At 43.0% G+C, this 23,451-nt stretch overlaps 1 protein-coding gene across 4 annotated transcripts in view; it reads left to right on the forward strand.

Annotated features, from left to right (window-relative positions):
• RFX4 (regulatory factor X4) overlaps window positions 1-23,451 on the forward strand; it is a 63,842-nt gene that overhangs the window by 37,700 nt on the left and 2,691 nt on the right. For 2 of the 4 annotated variants that reach the window (XM_083700265.1, XM_083700266.1), the window contains 12 exons: window positions 2,401-2,614; window positions 4,031-4,108; window positions 5,520-5,683; window positions 6,993-7,093; window positions 9,628-9,686; window positions 11,871-12,015; window positions 13,264-13,358; window positions 14,297-14,414; window positions 15,221-15,340; window positions 16,826-16,987; window positions 19,446-19,560; window positions 21,053-21,191. In XM_083700265.1, coding sequence (XP_083556391.1) covers window positions 2,401-2,614; window positions 4,031-4,108; window positions 5,520-5,683; window positions 6,993-7,093; window positions 9,628-9,686; window positions 11,871-12,015; window positions 13,264-13,358; window positions 14,297-14,414; window positions 15,221-15,340; window positions 16,826-16,987; window positions 19,446-19,560; window positions 21,053-21,191 — 1,510 coding nt within the window. Of the gene's footprint in view, window positions 1-2,400; window positions 2,615-4,030; window positions 4,109-5,519; window positions 5,684-6,992; window positions 7,094-9,627; window positions 9,687-11,870; window positions 12,016-13,263; window positions 13,359-14,296; window positions 14,415-15,220; window positions 15,341-16,825; window positions 16,988-19,397; window positions 19,561-21,052; window positions 21,192-23,451 lie in introns of all 4 variants that reach the window. The other 2 variants (XM_083700263.1, XM_083700264.1) reach the window with 1 other exon arrangement.

Here is a 23,451-nt window from a genome sequence, read left to right on the forward strand (position 1 = left end):
AAGAGATCAGTGGCCATGTTGCCAGTTTGCGCATGGCTGTGTCTGGATGCTTCCAGATTGGAAGGGGCCTGAATACTGTAAATGGGTCATCCATATATGACAAACAGGTCGTTGGCAGCAGGCTCTTTAATTGGATTTTCCTGGTTTTTCAGATTAAATTGGAGGGGGATATAGACTGGGATTTTTATGCCAACAACATTGTGTGGGTGGGAGAGAAATGCAATTCAGTTTTTTATTTAAAGGTAAATCTTATTCACACTTTCTGAAACACTGTGCAAACCAAAACACAGCCAGTCTTTGGAATTCACATTTTTCCAAATTAGCAGTGCACTTCTCCAGCCAAGTAATGTGTATAAAATGCATATACTAGGTTAAAGGGTCACATAAATATGCATATATTTGTGAAAATAGCATACAGAAATGCATTATATTAGGCAGAAGTTCTATACAAAAATGTGTGTAGTAGGAAGAATTTGCACTAAAATGCTGATGGCTTTTTATGAGGATTAAAAAACAAACCCACAAACTTTTGTGGAAATGTGGACTGAATTTAAGATGGGGGGGGGACAGAACTGGGAGAAATCAAAGTGGACATGATGGCCCATCCCTTGTATGGATGCTGTGAAAAACGTTAGCACATGAGAAGCACCCATCTCACAAGTAGCATCTGTCTGGAAGCACCCCATGTCACATATATGGATAACATATATGGGCTTTTAAATTCCCCCAAGGCAGCAGGAGGAAGGACAGCTGTAGCTTCTCCCTCTCCTGTAATCTCCCCTCTCCCCTGCCTGCTGGTTGGTACAACTGGAGTCCTCCCAGCAGACAAGGGAGCGGGCAGCATATGGCAGGTAAGAGAAGCTGTGGCTCTCCCTGTATTGGATATTTAAAGCTATATTTCATATTTCATATTCTCTAGATTGTTATTAAACTGCCTTCCTTCCATCCAACCTCAGACATGGAAGGAAGGCTGTGGCTTTGCAGTTTTCGCTTTTATCAGCTGCCTGACATCCAGCGATAGAGGAGATCAAGTTTTTCTCTTAACACTTCGGTCTCCAGGCCAGCCTGATGTATTGGGGCTGTTCCACACATTATGGCAAGGAAAACCTGGCTTTGCTGCCACAAGTAAGCTGAACAGGCGGCTGCAGCCACTCACAGGCCCCTGATTTCTGCCCCCACCTGTTTGTCACAACCACACATTTCATTTTAACATGTGCACCGATAGGGTTTGCATGAATGTTTGCTGGCAGCCCAAAAAGGAGTGGGGACCCAAGGCCTTTCCTGGAGGGCATCAAGAAGAAGCTCCAGGTGCACCAGAGCGCAGTATTGCAGGTTGCAGGAGGTTGAACTAGATGACCCTCCCAACTCTACAGTTAATGGGACGCGGGTGGCACTGTGGTCTAAACCACTGAGCCTCTTGGGTTTGCCAATCGTAAGGTCAGCAGTTCAAATCCGTGTGACGGGGTGACCTCCCATTGTTCTGTCCCAGCTCCTGCCAACCTAGCAGTTCAAAAGCACACCAGTGCAAGTAGATAAATAGGTACCACTGCAGCGGGAACGTAAACTGCGTTTCCATGCGCTCTGTTTTCCGTCACGGTGTTCCCTTGCACCAGAAGCAGTTTAGCTATGCTGTCCACATGACCCGGAAAGCTGTCTGTGGACAAATGCCGGCTCCCTTGGCCTAAAAGCGAGATGAGTGCCGCAACCCCATAGTCTCCTTTGATTGGACTTAAACATCCAGGGGTACTTTACCTTTTTCTTTGATTCTATGATGTGGTGTGGACAAGGAGCACAAAAAGAAATGAAACACTGGCCCTCTTGTTTAATGCAGTGCCCTGCTGCCATGGGGAAGGGGTAGCCAATGTTTTGCTCTGCAGATGTTGCTGGACTTACCTTCCATAATCCATGATTATTGGTCACATTGTCTGGGGCTGATGGGGGGTTTGAGTCTAACAACATCTGGAGGCCCCACTTTAGCTACACCTGCCATAAGTGGCTTTGTGAGACGGTGCTAGAAGCCATTCTCTCATGGCTGTTCATTGTATCCTCCTAAGTAACTGTATAGACCATTTACCAGGAATTAAAGGGAGGTCTGTACATCTGTGGCTTAGTTTGCACTAAGCATCTGGGCAGGAGGCTTCCTTGGGCAGGAGGTAAAAGCACTGGGCTCTTCCACATTTGGCAGCCCTTAGGATACTTCTCCAGCTGGACTGGACTGTGAACTGCTTTGAACATTGCAATTACATTCCGTTGCTGGATTTTCACTCGTGCATCAACTTGTAAATTGGCGTAAAATCTGCTTCGTTAGCAGTTTCCTTTTTAAAACCATACTGAGTGAATAACTCCTTTCTGAGGGTCCCCACCCCCTCCCGCTAACAAATGTGTATTTCAACATTTCAGGTACCATTACTATGGGATTGCAGTAAAAGAAAGCTCCCAGTATTATGACGTGATGTATTCTAAGAAAGGAGCAGCCTGGGTCAATGAAACAGGAAAAAAAGAAGTCACCAAACAGACAGTGGCGTATTCACCACGATCCAAACTGGGGACGTTGCTGCCAGAGTTTCCAAATGTCAAAGATCTAAATCTGCCAGCCAGCTTGCCAGAGGAGAAGGTGACTCTAGTGAAATAGTCTCTGGCTTGCCTTCCCCCCACCCCCTTTTGCTCCTCTGTTGAGGAATGGTTGGTCTATTATATGGTGGGGGTCACCCTTTGAAAAGAGTGAGTTTAAGGATGCTCTGACTTTATTTATGGTGTGGGGACTTAACTGCTCGCTGCACAATAAACAAGTATATCTTCCTCTTATCTTAAAGTGTTTGTTTTCCAATGTATATGTGGTGGGATGCTTGCCAATCTAGACATCATGTGGGAGATCTGTGGCTGTGTCTCCCAACGTGACTTATTTGGGTTAAGAACCAACGACAGGGAGTGGAGGAGGTATGTAGCTCAAGGCCAAAGGGCAGGACATTAATCCCCTCTGCCTATGCCATTTCCCTGACTTAAATTGCAACCGCATCACGTATCTCCCACATCATGTCTAGTTGGGCATATTGGTGATTGTGAAAAATACGTGTGTGTGTGTGTGTGTGTGTGTGTGTGTGTGTGTGTGTGTGTGATCCTTTTAATCATAAGGCTAGATAGATAGATAGATAGATAGATAGATAGATATAGTTAGATAGATAGATAGATATAGTTAGATAGATAGATAGATAGACAGACAGACAGACAGACAGACAGACAGACAGACAGACAGACAGACAGACATAGCAGATAGCCCATGATTTGTTTCTATCTGGAGGAGGAGAAAGAGCCCCTTATCGATATATTTCCAGCACTCAACCTGTCTGCAAACGGAAACCCATTTTGCCAGAGAAGATTATGGGCCAAAGTGGCAGAACCTCAGGCAGCTTCAAAGAGACAGTTTGCTCTGATGAGGTCCAGAGCCCAGCCAGACCCTCTCAGGCTCTGCTCATGTGCTGGGAAACACAGAGTTTTGAATGGGCCGCTCTTGCAACCTGGACCCTAGCCTAGTTCTCTGTCACTTCTCCATTAGTTTCTCACTGGCTGTGTTCCATATATTGGTCAGTATAATTGGGGGAAATCTAATACAAGAGTCTTAGGCTTAGAGTTGTCTAGCGAAAGGTCTCCAGCTCAAGGCGTTTCTCTCTGTGTGACTTGGGCCTTCCCAAGTCTACGCCCCCAGCCCTCCTGACTCAACCAGACCCTCACTCTCTGTGTCACAGGGAAGGATCTTAGCTCAGTGGGAGAGCATCTGCTTAGCATGCACAAGGGCCCAGAATCAGTCCCTGGAATTTCCAAGTAGGGTTGGAAATGTCTCATGTCTGAAAGAGAGACAGCAGCTGCCAATCAGTGTGGATAATACTGAGCTAGATGGAGCAGCTCAGTATAAGGCAGCCACTACCTGTTTTCCTAATGGCCAAGTCATTGCCTGGAGTCATGGCCATGATGATCTTAGATTATTGCTATAAAAATAATATCTTTTAAAAATATTGTTTCCCTCCCTTGCCAGGTGTCCACTTTTATTATGATGTACAGAACACACTGTCAGAGGATACTCGACACTGTAATAAGAGCCAACTTTGACGAGGTTTGTAGGAAAATAATAATTAAAAGTTTCATGGGCAACAGAGTAGCCCTCTGTATTGTACTTGTAGATAGTGGGGAAGCCTCTGGTATTTATTGTTGGCTGAGCTGCTGTGATGGTTTAAAATGCTGAATTTCAAACATGGACCTGGTTGCACATCATGGTAAGCCACAGTTTGTTTTGAGCCATGGTTTAATCCTGAACATGCCTCCCACTGCCGCAAGGGCCTCCACACAGCTTCTCCCCCTCCCCATGTGGCTCCTACATGGTTCAAATAAGCCATGATATGGCTTATCATGTTGTCTGAAGCCATGCTGTTGCTTGTTTGCTTCAAACAAAAGCACAAGTGGTAAGCCAGAAATAAACCAAGGGACGTTCACAATTAAACAATGGTCTAAGATAAACAGTGTCTTACTGTGATGTGAGGATGAGGCCATTCTCAACTACAGAATCTTCTCCCTCCCAGTCAGCCCACCTAACCAGTATCTGTGCACCAGTATCAACACATTTTCCTAGAGTATGCTGTTGTTTAAAGGTATGAAAGATAGTCGGAGTTGTTTGCACAGGTTCAAGATCTGATGCAAGGTCTTTAACGCAGGAGTAGCTAATGTGGAGCCCTCCAGATGTTGTTGGGCTACACCTGTTGTCAACGCTGACCATTGCAATGCTGGCTGGGGCTAATGAGAATTGGAGTCCAACAACATCTGGAATCTATGTTGGCTACCTCTACCTAAACAGTTTGGGATCAGATCACATAAGGGATCACCTTGCCTCATACATTTGACCACTTTGACCTGTGGAACTTACACTTTTACAAGCGCCACATAATGTTCTGCATTTTAATGATTCTTGTATGTATGTTTGGGTTTTTTAAAAAACAGTTTTGTGGATTTTCGCTGCCTTTTATCTACAGTTTTATTATGTACACTGCTTAGAGAGCTCTTTGACTAAGTGGCTTCTGAGTCTTTCTAAATAAATGAAATGCAATAAAAAAATAGTCTGCGGCTGACTGCTGCACACGTGGGATGAGCTAAACTGGGGGTGGGGGAGAGTCTGATAGCTGTTTCTCTGTACCCTGAGTTCAACTACCTTCCTGCTGTGAAGTGATGTTATTGGTAGTGGTCGGCGGAGTAACAACACTTAACCTGACCTCCCATTGCTGATGTCATCAAGGAAGAAGGAGAGGTGTGAGGGGACCACAAGGTTGGTGCTGTGCAAACGCATTGGGGTATGTGTGTCTGATCAGCTCCACTGGTGCATTTGCACTGCACTGACCTCTCTTGTCACCTTGCCCCTCTCCAAGTAAGGGCCACCACCCCGCCCTGCTGACCGCTAGTGGATGTTGCTTGGTTATCTAGGCAATAAAAAAATATTACCAGTTCCATTTCTTCCTTATGTCTTGGCACACCTCTAGGTTCAAAGTTTTCTTCTGCACTTTTGGCAAGGGATGCCACCTCACATGCTTCCTGTATTGGGTTCTTCCACAGTAGTAAACATTGTTGGAGTTTGCGATTCAATCTTGTACAAAGCTATTTCCGGAGTCTTGATGCCAACGGTGTTGCAGGCATTACCTGATAGGTGAGTCTGTTCTGATAGGCCAGTCTGTATGTGCATCTGTGCTCATGCACATGTCTTTGAGTCAAAGAATGGTGCACTTGCACAATGTTTAATAAAGAGGCTTTCCAGAAGTGGCTCGTCCCGTGGGTCACAGCTGTAGGGTCATTGCTGCTTGACGTTTTCCAGGAGGGAAACGGGTGAGGTGGTAGGATGCTGGATTGGTGGTGGGATACTGGATTTGCCCACACCGTGCTGACCTCCCAGCTGCATAGCTGCTCCGCTTTTTGGTAAGTGATGCCGCTGCAGGGAAGCTGGCATTGCAGCTCCAGCCCACTGTGTGAGCAGCTTCTGGGGAAGTGTTGGTGCTGACCTTTAAAGCCCTAAACGGCCTCAGTCCAGTATACCTGAAGGAGCGTCTCCACCCCCATCGTTCTGCCCGGACACTGAGGTCCACCGCCGAGGGCCTTCTGGCGGTTCCCTTGCTGCGAGAAGCCAAGTTACAGGGAACCAGGCAGTGGGCCTTCTTGGTAGTGGCACCCGCCCTGTGGAACACCCTCCCACCAGGATGTCAAAGAGAAAAATAACTACCAAACTTTTAGAAGACATCTAAAGGCAGCCCTGTTTAGGGAAGGTTTTAATGTTTAATAGGTTATTGTATTTTAGTGTTTTGTTGGAAGCCGCCCAGAGTGGGCAGGGTATAAATAATAAATTATTATTGTTATTATTGTTATTATTGTTATTATTATTATTATTGAAACATACATTTATAAATAACATTAGCATTATTATAAAGAGCCACCCAAGTGTATCTGATACAGTATGTTGTTTCGGACTGAGTTCAAAGGGGAAGGAGGGGAAAGGTGAAAGTTGCACATACAGGAACATAGGGCAGAATAGCCTGGAAGAAACAACAACCTTTATATTCTGTGCAGATTTTACAAGCAAGATAGTTATATGTTTTAAATACTAAACACTTGCATATTTGAACTACCCCGTTTCCTGTCTTTGACTATTCTGACAAACTACTTGCCTGCCTTCCTTCAAGAATGAGTAGTTGATCGATGTTTTGTGTGCACTTCAGATTGCTCTTATTTTGCAACACATTCTGGGTACAAACCTATACATGCATATTCAGAAGGAGCAAGTCTCACTGAGTTCAGTGGGGCTCCCCCAACCCTGTTAATTGTGCATGGGACTGCAGCATCAATAACTTAAAAGGTCATTGGGGCAAAGGGTAGATTAGGTGAGCCATTAGTTTTTCATGGCTGCAGGCATGAATGCAGAGAAAGAGGTTCAGCATAGATTTCTGAAGTGGTACTTTCCTTTTCAGCTTGACACAGGTGATACGCAAGTTTGCCAAACAACTGGACGAGTGGCTAAAAGTGGCTCTTCATGACTTGCCGGAAAACCTACGAAATATCAAATTTGAGCGTATGTATTGTATAATTTCTTACTTTGGTCAGGAAAACAACATGGTGTTATCTCAAAAAAAAAATCCTTCCAGTAGCACCTTAAAGACCAACTAAGTCAGTTCTTGGTATGAGCTTTCGTGTGCATGCACACTTCTTCAGATACACACTTCTTCAGATGGTGTTATCTGTTATTGGTAACAAACATAGAAAATATTTCCCCCCCCCCCAAAAAAAAAATTCTATTCCTTTTGGCAGGAGTTCCTTGCTCATTCATCTTTACATCATTTCATCAGACCATATGCCATCCCACATCAGTACAAGTCCCCAAATACTTATTTATTTCCATTTATGAATCACTTCCTGGAAAATACCTTGAAGGGATTTAACAATTTAAAAAATCAACAATAAAAAAAATGCAAAAAGTTCATAAACAATTTTAAACATTTCATTTGAAAAAGCATTTCAAATTTGACACAAGCTGGGGTAAAAAAATAAATCCACATAAAAGGCTTGTTGAAAAAGTAAAGTTTTCTGAAAGCGCCAAAAATGCAATAGAGATGGTGGCTATCTGATATGAAACAGGAGTTCCAAAGGGAAGGTTCCTCCATGCTAAGGGCCAAATTACAGCATTGTATAAGATAGATTTGAAGGAGTTCCTTTCTTACAGAGCACAGTGATCACGAACCCTCCAACATTTCTCCGATGAAAATAGGGACGTCCCATTCCATAATGATAATTTTACTATTTATACCCCACACATTTTACTGAGTTGCCCCAGCCACTCTGGGCAGCTTCCAACATATTCAAAAACATAATAAAACATTAAACCTTAAACAAACTTCCGCATATAGGATTGCCTTCGGATAGCTCAGGGATTGGGCAACATTTCTCCAGTGAAAATAGGGACATCCTAAGGAAAAGTGGGACATTCCGGGATCAAATCAGAAACCGGGATGGCTTCTCTAAATTTAGGGATGTCCCTGGAAAATAGGGGCCCTTGGAGGGGCTGTGATCAGTCGGGTATATAAGGGGTGCGATAATCTTTTAGGTATAACATTTGGCACAGCACTGAGTCAAAATTAACTGATAATTCCTTTTGGCTATGTGAACCAAGCTGAACTTTCTCTTCCATGATGGCCTGGATGTAGTTTTAGTGAATCCAAAACCATTAAACAACTCTCCAGATTTTCGGCTGTTTGAATACAGCTCGAGGCCTTTGCTCAGAAAAGGTGGCAGAGTTAAAAATGGAGGCGATCAAATTACCCTATCTCCACGGGAAAGGGCACCACACTCTTTTCAGGCATGCTTTGTAGATGCCTGCAGTGCACATCACCTATTGATAAAGTCTGCTTTATTTCATGGCTCTCAATTCTTCTCCTTTTATAAGTGCCAAATTCCACATCACAAAGTTAAAAAAGAGGGGGGAAGAATGAGAAGGAGATGAAAGGGGAGGGAAAACTAATTTAGGAAAAGGATTAGGCATTGATTAGCATGAAAAATTAAAATAACCTTTTGTGGAGGAGACTTGGGATATAAACTTCTCAATAATATTTTTGTAATTTCATAATTTATTCAAATATTATAGGTTCAGTCCTTCTCTCAAAATTAATTGTGGTTTGCTATTAGCTTTACTAAAGCAGAGCTGCATCCAGAGAGAATTATTTGGAATGTTTTCCTCCTGGTTAAGTCAGTACTAAGTATATGATGTATTCTACATTTGTTTTACAGATGAGATTTTTATTGTTGGTTTTTTGTCATGCACTACTATAATGATATATATATTTAATGTTGATGGCATAGAAAACTTCGCAAGTAATAAATAAATAACTTGCTACAGAAAAAAAGTTTTTTGTGACTCTAGGTCTGTGCAATTTATAAGTTTTGTTGTTGACCTAATTAAGCATTTAAATTTTTTTGTACAACAATATCCAGTTGTAGATTACTGCAGTGATTCAGTATAAAAATACTCTTAGCATGTTTAGTTTATTCTTCAGAGCTTTGGATGCATCAACAAGTTCATAAAAATCAACAAATATTTGTTTACAGTTTTCTTAAAAGAAAATGAAAGACCAAACATGTAAATTACATTATTTGGATTTATTCCTGAAAATAAAGATGTAAATTTATATACCAGTAATAAGCAAACACACACCAGCAAATAATGTGGATTTTGCTTGCATAAATGGACCCAGATTTCAAGTGATAAGTGTCCTACAGTTACTAGCCCCAAATCAGTCCCACTTAAGTCCACTGAAATCAACAGGACAGGATGGTCACAGTGAATCCTGCAATCCTATAACTCGTTAACCTGAGGGTATGCCTCATTGTACTCAGCAGAACTTACTTCTGAGTAGATAGGATTGTACTGCACCATGGATTTCAGTGGCAGATTGGCCTTGGTCCATAGAAAATTAATTTTGCTGATTTGGATTCCAAAAACAGGAATTTTACTAAAAAGTCAAAAAGTACCACTCCAACTAAGATACTTTTGTTTGTTTGATAACAAAAATAACCAGTCTGGTTTGTTATAATAAATATCTTCTTCATTGGCAGTATCCAGAAGGTTTTCTCAAATTCTTCGGAGACAGACATCCTTAAATCATCTTTGTCAGGTATTTTGTCTTTCTTTATTACAAGGTCACTTTATCTGTGGTTTATTGATCCTTTGCTTGGGCAGCTGTATAAATACCAGGGCTGAGTCAAATTTTCTCAGAAAACATTTTTCTGACATAATTTTCTTTTATGAGCTCCTCTCCCCTACTGGAGAAATTCAAACATCTCCAGAATATTTGGTAGAATATTTGGTAGAATAGCCTCTCTCACGTTGCTTTCCATGGTCTCTGGACACAACTGTTTTAATATTGTTTAAAGTATATATTTAGGTTCATAGTAGAATAGCCACTTAAATTTTGGTAAAAATGCTCGGGGGAAAAGCCCCCAAGAGCCGTGCGCTCTTTAAAGGGTGCGCGGCTCCTGCGGGCTTTGATTGAGGAGGGAGAAGGAACTTTCGCGTCAGTCCTTTCTCCCTCCTCGGGGAAAAGCCCCCAAGAGCTGCACGGAGCGTGTGTCTTGGGGGCTTTCCCCGCCTGCCTCCCGCCTGCATTCGCTCCATAAGACGCACACACATTTTCCCTTACTTTTTAGGAGGGGGGAAGTGTGTCTTATGGGGCGAAAAATATGGTGTTGAAGGCCTCATATGCAGCGGTGAAGCAAGCTGATCGGGCGCCTGGGGTGGCGCACGTGCCCTGCGCCCAGGGGCGAGGCCAGCCAGGGCAAGACGCTCAGCGGGGCCTCTGAGGAGTCTGCCTTCCTCCTTCCACTCAGCCGCCCTACAGCTGAGGGGGAGGCGGCTGGCGGACCATTTGGGGCAGCGTGCAGCCTGCGGGCGCTCAAGCCACCACGTCACTCTCAGGAGAGACACGTGGCTCAGGCACGCTGTGAGTGCTGCCCGGCATTTTGTCACCCCCCTCAGTGGTGACACTCAGGGCGTCCCACCCCCACCGCACCCCCCTTCCTCCACCCCTTCTCACATGATGATGGTTCACGTCCCCGCTCCTCCACATACAGCTACTGGGTGACCTTGGGCCAGTCACACTTCTCTGAAGTCTCTCAGCCCCACTCACCTCACAGAGTGTTTGTTGTGGGGGAGGAAGGGAAAGGAGATTGTTAGCCGCTTTGAGACTCCTTTGGGTAGTGATAAAGCGGGATATCAAATCCAAACTCTTCTTCTTCTAAAAAGAGAAGTGTCAGGAGACAAGCGCTCTGCGTTTTCCCATCCTCTCCCCTAAAAGCCGCCCCCCCCTCCCTGGAGCATGAGAGCTAGTTATGGTCATACTAGTCACCATTATTATTTCACATATGGGGGGTGGGGCAGAGCTGCAAATGTGTTTGTGCTATTGTGCCTGCAGCCTCAGTTTCACGTGGAAGGTGTGTGATTTCAGGTGCCTCTTTGCATGGAACTGAAGTAGCAAATTCACAGTGTGAGGATTTTGCTTTTGATGTGATAAAAGGTATGGATTAGCCTTTGGTGTGTCTAAAGGAGTAAGCCTACTGACAGGGCCCTTGCAGGCACAGTTCAAGGGCGGAGATTCTGACTCCAGTGTGTGTTTGTTCTTCAACTGATGTGGAAAAAGAAACGGCATTTATTTGCAATTAAAAAACAACAACAATGTAGAGCAAACAACACTGTAGCGCAAACAAATGGAGGTAATCTGTTTAGGTGAGCAGAGAAGGAGGGAAAATTCAATTCAGTTTGTATTTAAAGCCAAAGCTATCAAATTCTCACTTTTCAAAACAATTTGCAAGTCAAAACACAGCTATCCTTCAAAAGACATACCCAAATTTTCTGATGCAATTCTTCAACCAACCATTGTTGGGGGAAGTGTGCAAGTTGTTCATGAAAATAACATACAAAAATGCATTAAATTGGGGAAAATTGCTTGCAAAAATGTGCACATTGGCCCAAACTGCATATAAACACATGTTTATTAGGAGAAATACAGACTTAAATGCTGTTGAATTTTCATGCAGATTAAAAAAAAAATGCAAACTGTTGCAATGTGGAGAGCTCAATTTAGGATTGTAAAAATGAGAAACTGATGGAACCGAAATGGACTGATCCTTCCTTCCCTAGTAGTGAGTAGATAGATGCCTGTTGTGACCCACAATGCTTCTAGATTAGAATCCATGAGAAAATCAATTTAGTGAGACTTGCCAAGGAAGCGTGTAAGGGGATAAAAGTCTATTTTTCAAGCTAATAAACCATGAGCTAATGAGTTGCTTGGACTGGATTATAGGCATCAAGAACCGTGATCCACAGTGCGGACATCACATTCCAAATGCTGGAAGACTGGAGGAATGTGGACCTTAACAGCATTACCAAACAAACGCTATACACCATGGAAGACTCGCGGGAGGAGCACAGGAAACTTATAATACAATGTAAGGATATAAAAACTCTCAACTCTGATGAGAGAGGGCAGCTCTGGACCTCATGGCAAATACAGAGCGTGCCAAAGTAGTTGCTCTTTGACATCAGCAAGACTCCTCCGTGCATCCTAATCTGTTGATTAAAAGCGCAAAAGACAACAAGTGGCTGGCAGTAGGAAGATCCTTGGGGAGAGAGCAGCTGCTTAACCCTTTCCCTCCCTGCCGTTGGTCCACTCAAATTTCCTCCCTACTCTCAGCAGCTCTCCCACCTGCAGGGCAGAAAGAGAAGAGGAAGTGAGTCAATTACATAGGAGAGTCTAAAATGCTTTTATTCCTTCTGCCTCTTCTAATGCACTTGTTAAAATTTATGTAAGCTAAGTACAGGACCCAGATGTGAGATAGTGTCTTGGAAATGGCGCCATATGCAAAATGGTGACTCAGGAGGTGGAGTTTAAGTTTTCTGGAAAACCATATTAAGCAAGAGAATACGATGTAGCAACTCCCACTCTGTGCAATGGGGCCTGCTCCCAGGCTGGTGTATTTAGAATTGCAGCTTTAATCACATTTTATTTTCCTGCTGTGTTTTAAATGGACTGTTGCTCTTGTTGGTTTTGAGCCACTTCGATCCATTGCGAAAAGCAGCCTGGAACTTTTCATAAGCAAAGCCATTGCAAATACATATGTTTAAAGTTTACCTCCCTGTGGCAAATCTGAAAGATGGCATTCGTCTTGTAGATAATATCCAGTAATCTCTTTGAAGTCATTAAATATGACAGTTTTGTAGGTTTTGATAGGAAATAGCTTGCCTTTTAGCTATGGCAAATAAATAAATGTTGCTAGCATCAGTTATGTATTTGTGGAGCATTTACTGATGGGAAGGCCGTCAGCTGCTCTTGGGTTCCAATAGAATCTTATGCATTTCTAAATCAATTTCATGCATGACCTTCTTTATCAAAAGGGTCAGAGCCTAGCTTTCGCTCTTGGAAGAAAGACGATCATTGCTGTGTCTCTAATTTACTTATAGGCAGGCACCGCTGGAAAAATGGGGGGGGAAAGAGGGAGGGAGATCAAACGCAGCAAATGTTTTTTGCTTTTCCGTGTTTTTAAAGAAAGAACAGCACATGTTTTTATAAAGTGAAGAAACTGTCAAAAAATGGTGCGGAAAACAAGGAGAGTGTTACCGATTTCCCCCTCCCCGTTTTCCTTCAGTAAGAGGGCAACAGTAATTTATTATTTGGATTTGGGTTTTCTTTCTGCCAGTATATCAAGAGTTCGATCACCTTCTGGAAGAGCAGTCACCCATTGAATCCTATGTAGAATGGCTGGATTCCATGGTGGACAGATGCGTCGTAAAGGTCAGTAGGAAAAAAGAATGGTGGAGTGTGGAGCTCTGTGTCCAGCCATTTCCTTTCTAAAAACAAAGCTAGGAGAACGCTTAACCATGTATCCTTGTTCAGATGACATGCTGAACCAGACCTTGGCTTAGGTTGGTGCAGCAGTGAAAATGACCAGGGAGATGCAAAGCAGCTGTGAGCTCCTCTGTGACAGCAGCTTGCGTATGCACACATTCTCACTACGCCATAGTTTGACTTATCTTGTTGTTCGTATCAGGTCTCTCATTATGTCGCATTATACTGGTGGGCCAAAAAAGTAGCTCGTGTGGGTGGCCTTGACTCTGAAAAGGCTAATGATAAAAAGTGATTACTAGTTGCCGGCTGTCAAGTGTTGATTTTTAGTTATTCTGCTAGCAGAAAGCCCACCAAACAGCTGGAATGTAGCTACGGCTGTTGCATATATATCTGTGCACATGCTAATTTTTGACCCTTTGCTTCCAGGCCTGGTAAATATGGCAGTTTCCCCTTTCCTTGATGCAAGGTGTCCTGGTTGTTTGGCATGCAAATAGGTCTGAGATGAGCATGACAATTGGTGTAATGATTGTTGGTGTCATGGTGGCACTTCTGATACCCCCAACGCAGGGGAAAGCAGAGGGAAGGGGCACTTGTGGTGCTCTCCTCCTCTGGATGAAAGATTGAAGGTCCCCCAAAGACAGATTCTCTGTTCCCTCTCTGCTTTATGTTAGCATCTCTCCCACCCACACCAGTGAAATAATTCAAAAGGAGAAGGTAGACTTGCAGTCTTTTATTTTTTAAAAAAAATCTGCTTTATTCATATGAAATTACAATTGGACGTAGCTATCTAAGAAAGAAGATAGAAGAACACATGCAATGTTGTCCTTGGCTGGCCGTAAGTAAGTACAGTGATCTGAATCACATCCATTTCTTTTCATTGGCAGGTAGCTGCTAAGAGACAAGGCTCTTTGAAGAAAGTTGCTCAGCAATTCCTCTTGATGTGGTCCTGTTTTGGCACCAGGGTTATTCGGGACATGACGTTGCACAGTGCTCCCAGCTTCGGTACTTTCTCTTCCTATCAACAGTAAAAATATTTTTAGAGAACAATTTAAAAATAATAATAAAAACAGGAAGTGGAATTAAGATTTTCAAAATATGCAATCTAACTGTTTTGTTTTCCAGAGCAAAAAGCTCCCCCCCCCCACCTTCATAAGGATCACCAATTACCAAAATTTGGTCTGCTATCAAAACTGCTGCCGCTCAAATGGTTACCTGATTTGCTCATGGAACCCTAAGATTTAGACTACCATCGAATAGTGCCCCATACCCAATTTCTTTCTGCATTGCCACGCACAGCCTGTTGAGTCAGCAAGCTTCAAATCACTGCCCATTCAGTTCTACTCGAAAGAAGAGACAGAGGACAAAAATGTCAATAAATGTCTAGTTCCCAGAGTTTCCATCTGTTTCCTCACCCTTTCTTTTTCTGGTAGTTGGTTGCAAAAAAAAAAGGCTTAGTGAGGCTAAAAGTAGATGTTTAACTGCTGTCAAAAGAACACAAGATGAGCCCTGCTGGATCAAGCCAGTGTTCTCTTCTCAGAGAAGGAACATAACACTCTGCAAATCTGGAGAGGTAGCTCTCTAGTAGCAACTACTAGTTACCCTTGCAGTTCAACTGAGTGGGGAAGGAAGCAGATGGGAGAAACCAAAGCAAAGCAAAACAAAATTCCACTTCCTCTAGTCTGATCCCAATTGTGTTTGGGCTTCCCTTTCATAAAGTGACCGATAGAAGGACTACATAGGACCAATGAGTTTCTAAATGCAATGGAGATTCCATTAACTGTTTTATGTTCATGCTGTTTTGTCATCAGGATCTTTTCACCTTATTCACCTGATGTTTGATGACTACGTATTGTACCTGTTAGAATCACTCCATTGCCAGGAAAGAGCCAATGAGCTCATGAGGGCAATGAAAGGAGAAGGAGGAACAGGTAAGCTGCTTCATTTGTGCTTGAGAACATAAGAGTAACCTCCTGAATGCTGCTGCCATTGGCCCCTCTAGTTCTGTATCCTGTTCTCCCAGGGGCCAACCAGATTCCTGTGGGAAGCCTGCAAGCAGGGCACTCTGCACACCTGCAGTTACCAGCAACTGTTATTCAGAGGCATACTGCCTCTGATGGAGGAGGTAAAGAAAAGCCATCAAGGCTAGTAGCCATTGAAAGTCTTGTCCTCCATGAATTTGTCCAGTCATTTATTTAAGCAACCCAAGTTGGTGGCCAGCCCTGCCTCCTGTGGGAGTGAGTTCCATAGTTTATATGCTGCATGAAGAAGTACTTTTATCTGTCCTGGATCCTCCATCATTCATGGTTATCTACAAGTTCTAGAGTTAGGAGAGAGGGAGAGGAACTTTTCCCATTCCACTATCTCCATGCCAGGCATATTTTTTTAAACTTCTATCATGTCACCTCTTACTTGCCTTTTCTTTAACCTAAAAAGTCCCAAATGCTCAACCTTTACTCACAGGGGAGTCGCTCCATCCCCTTTAACCTTTTAGGCTGCCCCATTCTGAACCTTCTCCATATACTATCCCCTTTTTGAGGTGGGGCGACTTGCATCACTATTAAGCACAAAGATAAACTAAGTGGTCCATTGGGGAAGGGCCGTAAATCATTGGCAGAACATGTGTTTTGAATGTAGAAGGTCTCAGGTCCATCTCATGGTAGGGCTGGGAATGTCTCCAGCCTGAAACTCAGGGGGCAGACACTTTCAGTCAGTGTCCACAATCCTGAGTGGGACAAATGATCTGACTCAGTAGAAGGAAAGCTTTCTGTGTTCCTAAATGCATCTCCTCGCCACTATTCTGGTGGGATGAGGGAAGCCACAACTAGGAAACCTATTTTCATTTGTGATGCACATGCCCCAAAGTTATTCTTCATTCATACCACCTACTTATTTTAAAAAATTGCAGTATTGTAGTAGAAAAACTACAATAGTAGTCATTGGTGTCAGATCTTACAATATACAGTATTCAGTGCTTGGCAAGGTGGGCCATACCTTTCAACCCAACAATAGTGGATCCTGAGTAAATCCCTATTATTAGTAGTACAAGTAGTAGTACAATGTAGTACTAGTAGTAGTACAATTAAATTTTGAAGTCCATTGTCAAGGTACTCAGAGTTTTAGATTTTCCCTCTGTAAATAGAAGCGCTGAGCCAGGCAGCTGTTCGGAAAGTCCATAATCCATAATCAGACACTCCACATGGGCTTTGAGAAAATTTTCTTTTATTATGACTTCACAGGTTCTTGGGCTGATCTCTGGGGCAAACTAAGGGTCTTATTTAGAATGCTGGAAGAAGAATAGTAATCTAGACATTGTTGTTGAAGTTTAACATCCTTTTAACAGAAAGGAAATAAAAAAGGAAAGGCGGCATGGTATTTCAGCATCTGTTTCTTTCCCCACCCCCACTTCTTTGCAGTGGAAGTACGAGAAGAGATAATACTGGCAGAACCAGTTCCTCCAAGTCCTTCTCCAGTGCCTTTCTCTCCAGCTAAATCTGCCACCTCAGTGGACGTCCCATCTGCACCCTCGCCTGTAAGCAACCAGTCTCCGGAGTATGTTGGCATAGCAACGACAACAGGTTGGTAAGGCTGAAGGTGTCTGACTGGTAGTTCACTTTTCAAAACCTGAAAAAGCATGGTTGTGTGTTTGCTGCTCATTTACAGCGAATGAAGAAGATGGATCTTTCTTATGACGTCCAATCAGGACAGGGCAGTGCTCAAATTACAGGAGGGACGGGGAACTACGTTATTTTTTGGCTACTGTCTTTGAAGGCCATGCGATGGGGGCATGATTTTGACTCAAGTCTCCCCCGTCATCATTTGAGTACTGGAATCCCACCAGAGGGGGAGTGTGTCTGGGAGACTAGCTGAAACGGAAAAATGGCAGGCAAGGAAAGCATTAAGCACCCCTTCTCCACACCACTTCATTGCTCCAAATTATCCCCTCCACAACTTGCTTTTTATTTGAAAGGCAGCTGCAGGAGTTCTGTTGCTGCACCTTTGAAATCTTCTCTTTCTGACCTTTAGCCCTTTATCTGTGCAATAGATCAATAATATAGAACAACTTTGCAGGACTGTTGTACCTCTTGTAGGGAAGGCCCACATCTCAGTGGTGGAGCACGTACTTTGTGTTTCATAAAGTCCCATATGCAATCACTCCTGGCATCACCACTTAATGGGTTTTTAGGTAGCAGCACTGAGAAAGTCTTCTGCCCAGAGCAGGCTTCCTCAACCTCGGCCCTCCAGATGTTTTGAGACTACAGTTCCCATAACCCCTGACCACTGGTCCTGCTAGCTAGGGATCATGGGAGTTGTAGGCCGAAAACATCTGGAGGGCCAAGGTTGAAGAAGCCTGGCCCAGAGATTTGCCAATGCCAATCAGTTGGACCATTGATGTGACTGAGACTGAGAGAGCTTCATCATGGAAAAGAAATGAGCTGCGTAGACACCATACATTTCAAGCACTTGGCTTCTTCAAAGAATCCTGTAATTAGCCCCCTCATAGAGCTGCAATTTTCAGTACCTGTAACAAACTTAAAATCCCCAGGATTCTTTAGGGGAAGACGTGTGATTTAATTGTTTGACATATACACAGCCTTGCTGAAAGAACATATATGAATCACTCTGAATGCATGCAAGTATTATATAATTGTCAGCATTATTAAGATTGGTTCCGGTAAATTTAAAACTGAATACCTTTGTATAACTCGGAAGCTAATCAGATTTTATTCCTAACAGATTGCTCTTCCCTTCTTTCCGCTTCCATTAAGACACTGCTGCTTATTGGTAGCATTAACTATACATGTTAACTCTAAAGCCCGGCAAAGTACAATTTCTGTAGACAATCAGTGACACACACAAAAAGGCAATTAAATCCTCGAATTTAACATGACAGCACACTCCCTAAAGGCAAGCCATCGCCAAATTGCTCCGTTGTAAAACATCTGGCAAGACCCAGCAACCTTTTCCCCTAAATCTTTTTGTTGAACTTCTGCATTCTGAAAAGGGATAATTAGGCCTTAATTCTTTTTTAAATTACAAAGCCTCGATTAATGATTGCTCAGACAACATCAATTCTGGAACAAAAGCAGTGGCTATATGGTGTTCTCTCGCCCTGCTTTCTAAAGTCCTAGGATTACTCATTTGCCAGGTTCATTGTCCTTTGATGGGCCTGAACCCCTTTATAGAAATCATAAAACTTCATCAATGGATAACTAATAATGTTGCTGCCTACTTATCAGTGTGTCTTCTTGTAGTAGGCAGAATTGGGCTCAATATACATTACAGGTTGTGATCCTAGAAGCACACCTGGAAGTTCTACTAAAATCATTTGTAGATAAAGGTCATTTTTTGTAAAGGTGCTTAAGATTTGTATGTCACGAAGTGAAATCACTCCCCAAAAGGCATTGGGGGAGATGTTCAATTCAGTCCATATTTTAAATGCAAATCTACCTATTTTGCACTTTCTGAAACAATGCACGAACCAAAACCTTCCACCTTTTGAAATTTGCACCTTTCTGAATTTTGAAGTGCAGTTATCCAGCCAAGTAACGTGAACAAAAATGCATATACCAGCACAAACTGTGCATATTAGTGAAAGTCATATACACAAGTGCATTCCATTAGGGGAAATTGCTTTGCATGAATGTCCACACTATGGGAAATGGCAAACAAAACAAAAAAGTGTGATTAAGAAAGATTCACACTAAAATGCTGATGAATTTTCAAAATTAGAAAAGTGTGCGACCGGGAGAAAAAGGAATTTGTATATTCAGCCATCCCTACTCATGAGGGGCAACAGGTAATTGGCTCCATATTCTAAGGCACTGTTTCGGGTCTGGTTGCATATTCCCAAGATACTGGCTTGCACCAAGATCCCAGTTAGTTGACCCCACACACCTGGCATCTGCCACATTTGTAGTGCTTGCATATTTTAGTGGAGGTTCACAAAATACATGAATGCTAACTGGATCTTTCTATTTTACGCAGGGGCCATGCAGTCTTATACATGGTCTCTCACATACACTGTAACAACAGCTGCTGGGTCACCTGCTGAAAACTCTCAACAACTGCCTTGTATGAGAAACCCTCATGTGCCTCCTTCATCGGTTACACACAGAATACCTGTTTATCCACACAGAGAAGAACACGGGTAGGTCGCTTAGCATCATGTTCATCCACTGCATTTTTCAGCATAGCTAGTGAATAGAGTAATTGAACAGCCATGCTTGCATTCCCAGGTTTGTTTCCTGGTGCAGCAGATACAAATATGTATGGGTGGGGGAGAGAAAGCTATCTCTTTTGAAAACAGTAATATCTGTATTATCAGATATACCAAATGCTCACCCTAAATTAGACTGTATGTCTAAAGGGACAGATTTGTTGCATGTCTGTGTGTATTGTAGAGGGCCTCATCAATATTATTATTATTATTATTATTATCATCATCATCATCATCATCAATAATCACTTTCTGATACGTCATTGCTCATGTCAAAGTTCCATCTATTCCAGTATCTTGCTTTCTACAGTAGCCAAATACCTACATGAAGCCTATAAGCAGGAGATGAAGGCAATAGCCTCCTCCTGCTGTTGATACCCTGCAAATAGTATGCAAGCACAGAAGAACTTGCTGGTGGATTGTGCCCCTTTTCCATTAGTTGATGGGGTAGAGATTTGGAACTTTCCACCTAAGGTACGACTGGGACCTCCAGTTGTGGTTGGACTACAGTCGCCATCATCTCTGACCATTGGCTGTGCTGGTGGGGGGGTGCCTGATGAGAGTACAAATCCAACAACATATTGAGGGCCAAAGGTTCTTCAGCCTTAACCTAAGGAATAAAAATGTCCTAAGGGCATTTGCTTCCAGGTTTCAGCCATGTTGTATGGAGTACCATGAGTATTTGCAGGGCCAGGCCCTGAGCGCAGTGAGGAGTTGCAGAACCAGGCCCTTGCTGTGTTTGTCTTGGGGGAATCAGGTATGGCCTGGCAGGGGTGGCCAGATCAGGAGATGTGCAGTATCTGGAGATGTGCAGTATTTTTCCCCTGGTTCTTTGCCATAGCAACGTGGTTTATACCATGCTGTTGCCAGTTCCTGCTTTCGCTCCTGATCTGCTCCAGTTCCTGATCTGCTTAAACGCTCCTGTCCTTGCTCCAGTTCCTTCTCCTTTTCCAGTTTCTTTTCCTGCATTCCAGCCTCATTGAGTTTCCGTCCTCCATTGAACTGCTACTATTGTTACCATCCGTACCTTGGTCCCAGCATGTCATATCTGGACTGCTGCCACCTGCAACCCGGACCGTGACACATGTGGTGCTGAAGCTGGCAAAGCCCTAGTCCTAGTGGAGTAAAAGTGATAGTAATGGATATGTTTTGAACATGGAGAAGGAAAAGAGAAAAGATGGTTAAGAGAAAAGGAAGGGAGGAAATACCTTAAACACAAAACAACTACAAAGCTACACTATGCTCTGGTGTAAAAATGCAGTGCAGGTATCTTGCAGCCAACCCTAACCATGTCTATTCATGGCAGTAAGAACTACTAAATTCAATAAGACTTACTTCCAGGTCAGTGTGGTTAGGATTACAGCCTTTATAGCACATGAGGCTTTTTAAAATATAATGCTAAGGATCTTCTGTTTCTTTTTAGGTACACAGGGAGCTATAACTACGGCAGCTATGGAAACCAGCACCCCCACCCAATGCAGAGCCAGTATCCATCCCTTCCCCACGACACCACTATTTCTGCACCCCTCCATTACTCTGCTTATCACAGAAGCTCTTCGCAGGTCAGTTCCGTGGTCCGAGTGCTCATCCTTTCATTATTGCTTAGGATTTCACAAACAACTCAAATAGACCAAGATTCAATATGACGGCTTTTATTTTTTTACAGGGGAGACAGTAAAGTATTCCCCATTTTTATTTATTTGAGCTTTTGTATCCCGCTTTCAAAAACCGGAATTCCGAAGACAGCTTTAGCATTTCCACATTTCCAAATCAGTTACTCTCCTTTTGTTGAGATAAAACATCACCTTCAGTTCAATAGGGCATGCGCAAGAGATCCTTCCCTCAGATTGTGTACCCTTCATCCTCTGCTCCCATCTGTAGGTAGGCATGGAGGAGAATTTTGTCCATTTTGCCTGCATTTTTAGGAACGTAAGAAAACCCCTGCCAGATCCCCTGCCAATGGTCCATCTACCAGTAGTCTGTTCTCAGGGTGCCAATTGGAAGCATTCGAGCAAGACCTGAGCACAGTGGTGCTCTTTCCACTTGCGATTCCCAGCAGTTGGTATTCAGAAGCATCACTGCCCCCATCAGTGGAGGGAGAATTTTTAAGTGAACCAATCTAATTCACACCACCTGAACTCATAAGCAAGCAAGCAAGGAGGTTGGGCCATGACAACATCAGGGCCTGCTCCACACAGATTATGTCTTCCCCACCGAAGGGCCAACCTTGTTTTATTTCAGTACTTTAGCATTGTAAAATGCCTTGGGAGAAAGGCAATATATAAATGCAACAAATACATCTTGTTAAGGAGGAGATCCAGGTAGCGGTCCTGACACACAGGATAAAAAGATCCGGTGAAGCTGAAAAGGCTGTACTATATGTAACCCACATACACATCAATCCATAAGGATAGAAAAGAGGAAGGAGCTAAACATTGAGATCCTAGGCAATGAGAGAGACCATATTACCTGTGGATCCTAAAAGACCCACTGCTCAGGATGCTGAGAAACTATTGTGAAAGAGTTTTTGTTGGGGATCTAGATTTAATTTTGCAGGTGTTTAATTTTTGCACTTATTAATATTATGTTTTTTTATCTTTATTGCTAGGCCTAATTATGAATTATGTGGGGTTGTGTAATCTCATTGCATATTGATATGTTTCATGTATTAGTTATGGCTGCTTAAATTTTGTATTATTTTTGTAAGTCTTCTGATGTTGTAAACTGCCTTAAACATGGCTTAACTATCAAAAGATAGCAAACATCATCATGATCCAACATCACCCTGAGGTCACCAGCAGAGTTTTCATTGATTTTGATGGATGTGGGGTTAGAGTCTATACTATTTTAAAAGCACTTTGAACACTTTTCAGTGGTTCCAACAAGGGACGAAGAAGCAAAAGAGACAGAAATATGTTTATATGCCTCCATCCATTTAAGATTTATCCTAAGTCTGCCCTGATTTTGCAGTGCAATTTTAAATGTAGTTAATAGACCTTTATTCTGAAGGTGGCTGGATGTACGTTATAACACCACAACAAGATGTTCAGAGTACATGTTGATGTACATTACAAGGGCAATAGCACGCTTTCCAAAGTATGAGTAAAATCAGCATAAAGTTAGAGCCGCATTCAGAAGGAAAATATTTTGCTGTTTGAACAGAGACACCTTTCACCTCTTTGCATAATCAGCCGGCAAGCTGAAGGACAAGAATAAAGGGATTATTATTCAGCCTGAAACTGAAGGAACTCAGGCTTCATTGGGTGGAGGAGACACTTAAAATAGTATTTTCTGAAATAATAACGGAAAGAAACAGAGCTAATTTTAATTTGGGGCATAGGGGGAGAAAGAGCCTTAACAATAATCGGCTTAAAGTCACCCCAACTTAAAGGGGTTAGTGTTGCTTGTCAGGTCTCAACAGCGTGGTGGTGGCAAGAGAGTTGACCCAGAAAATGGTAATTTCCTGTGAAGGGCTCTCCAACAAATGTCGCCTTTATATCTGGCAAAGATCACTAGGCCCCAGTGTTTTGAGATCAGCATGCTTAAGCACTCTTCATTAAACCGGATGCAAAGTGTGAAAGGTGATTCAGGCAGCATGGGCCGGCATCCGCGCAGATGGCGAAGCTTTGGACACTCCAACAAGGCTGAATAGATGCTTCATTGGTTGAGCTAATAGTCAGGCAGGGGCCAAGGCGGACTTTAAAAATATTGTCTCTCAATGGTCTCTTCACTGGAAGGAAAAAGAAGTCACTGACTCATTTGCAATTAGTTGACCCACCATTACAAATCTTTCCATGTTGGGGATTCAGCCGTCACAGATTT

This window comes from Podarcis gaigeae (assembly GCF_964106915.1).
Source record: "Podarcis gaigeae genome assembly, chromosome: 10".
In the NCBI taxonomy this organism is placed as follows: domain Eukaryota; kingdom Metazoa; phylum Chordata; class Lepidosauria; order Squamata; family Lacertidae; genus Podarcis; species Podarcis gaigeae.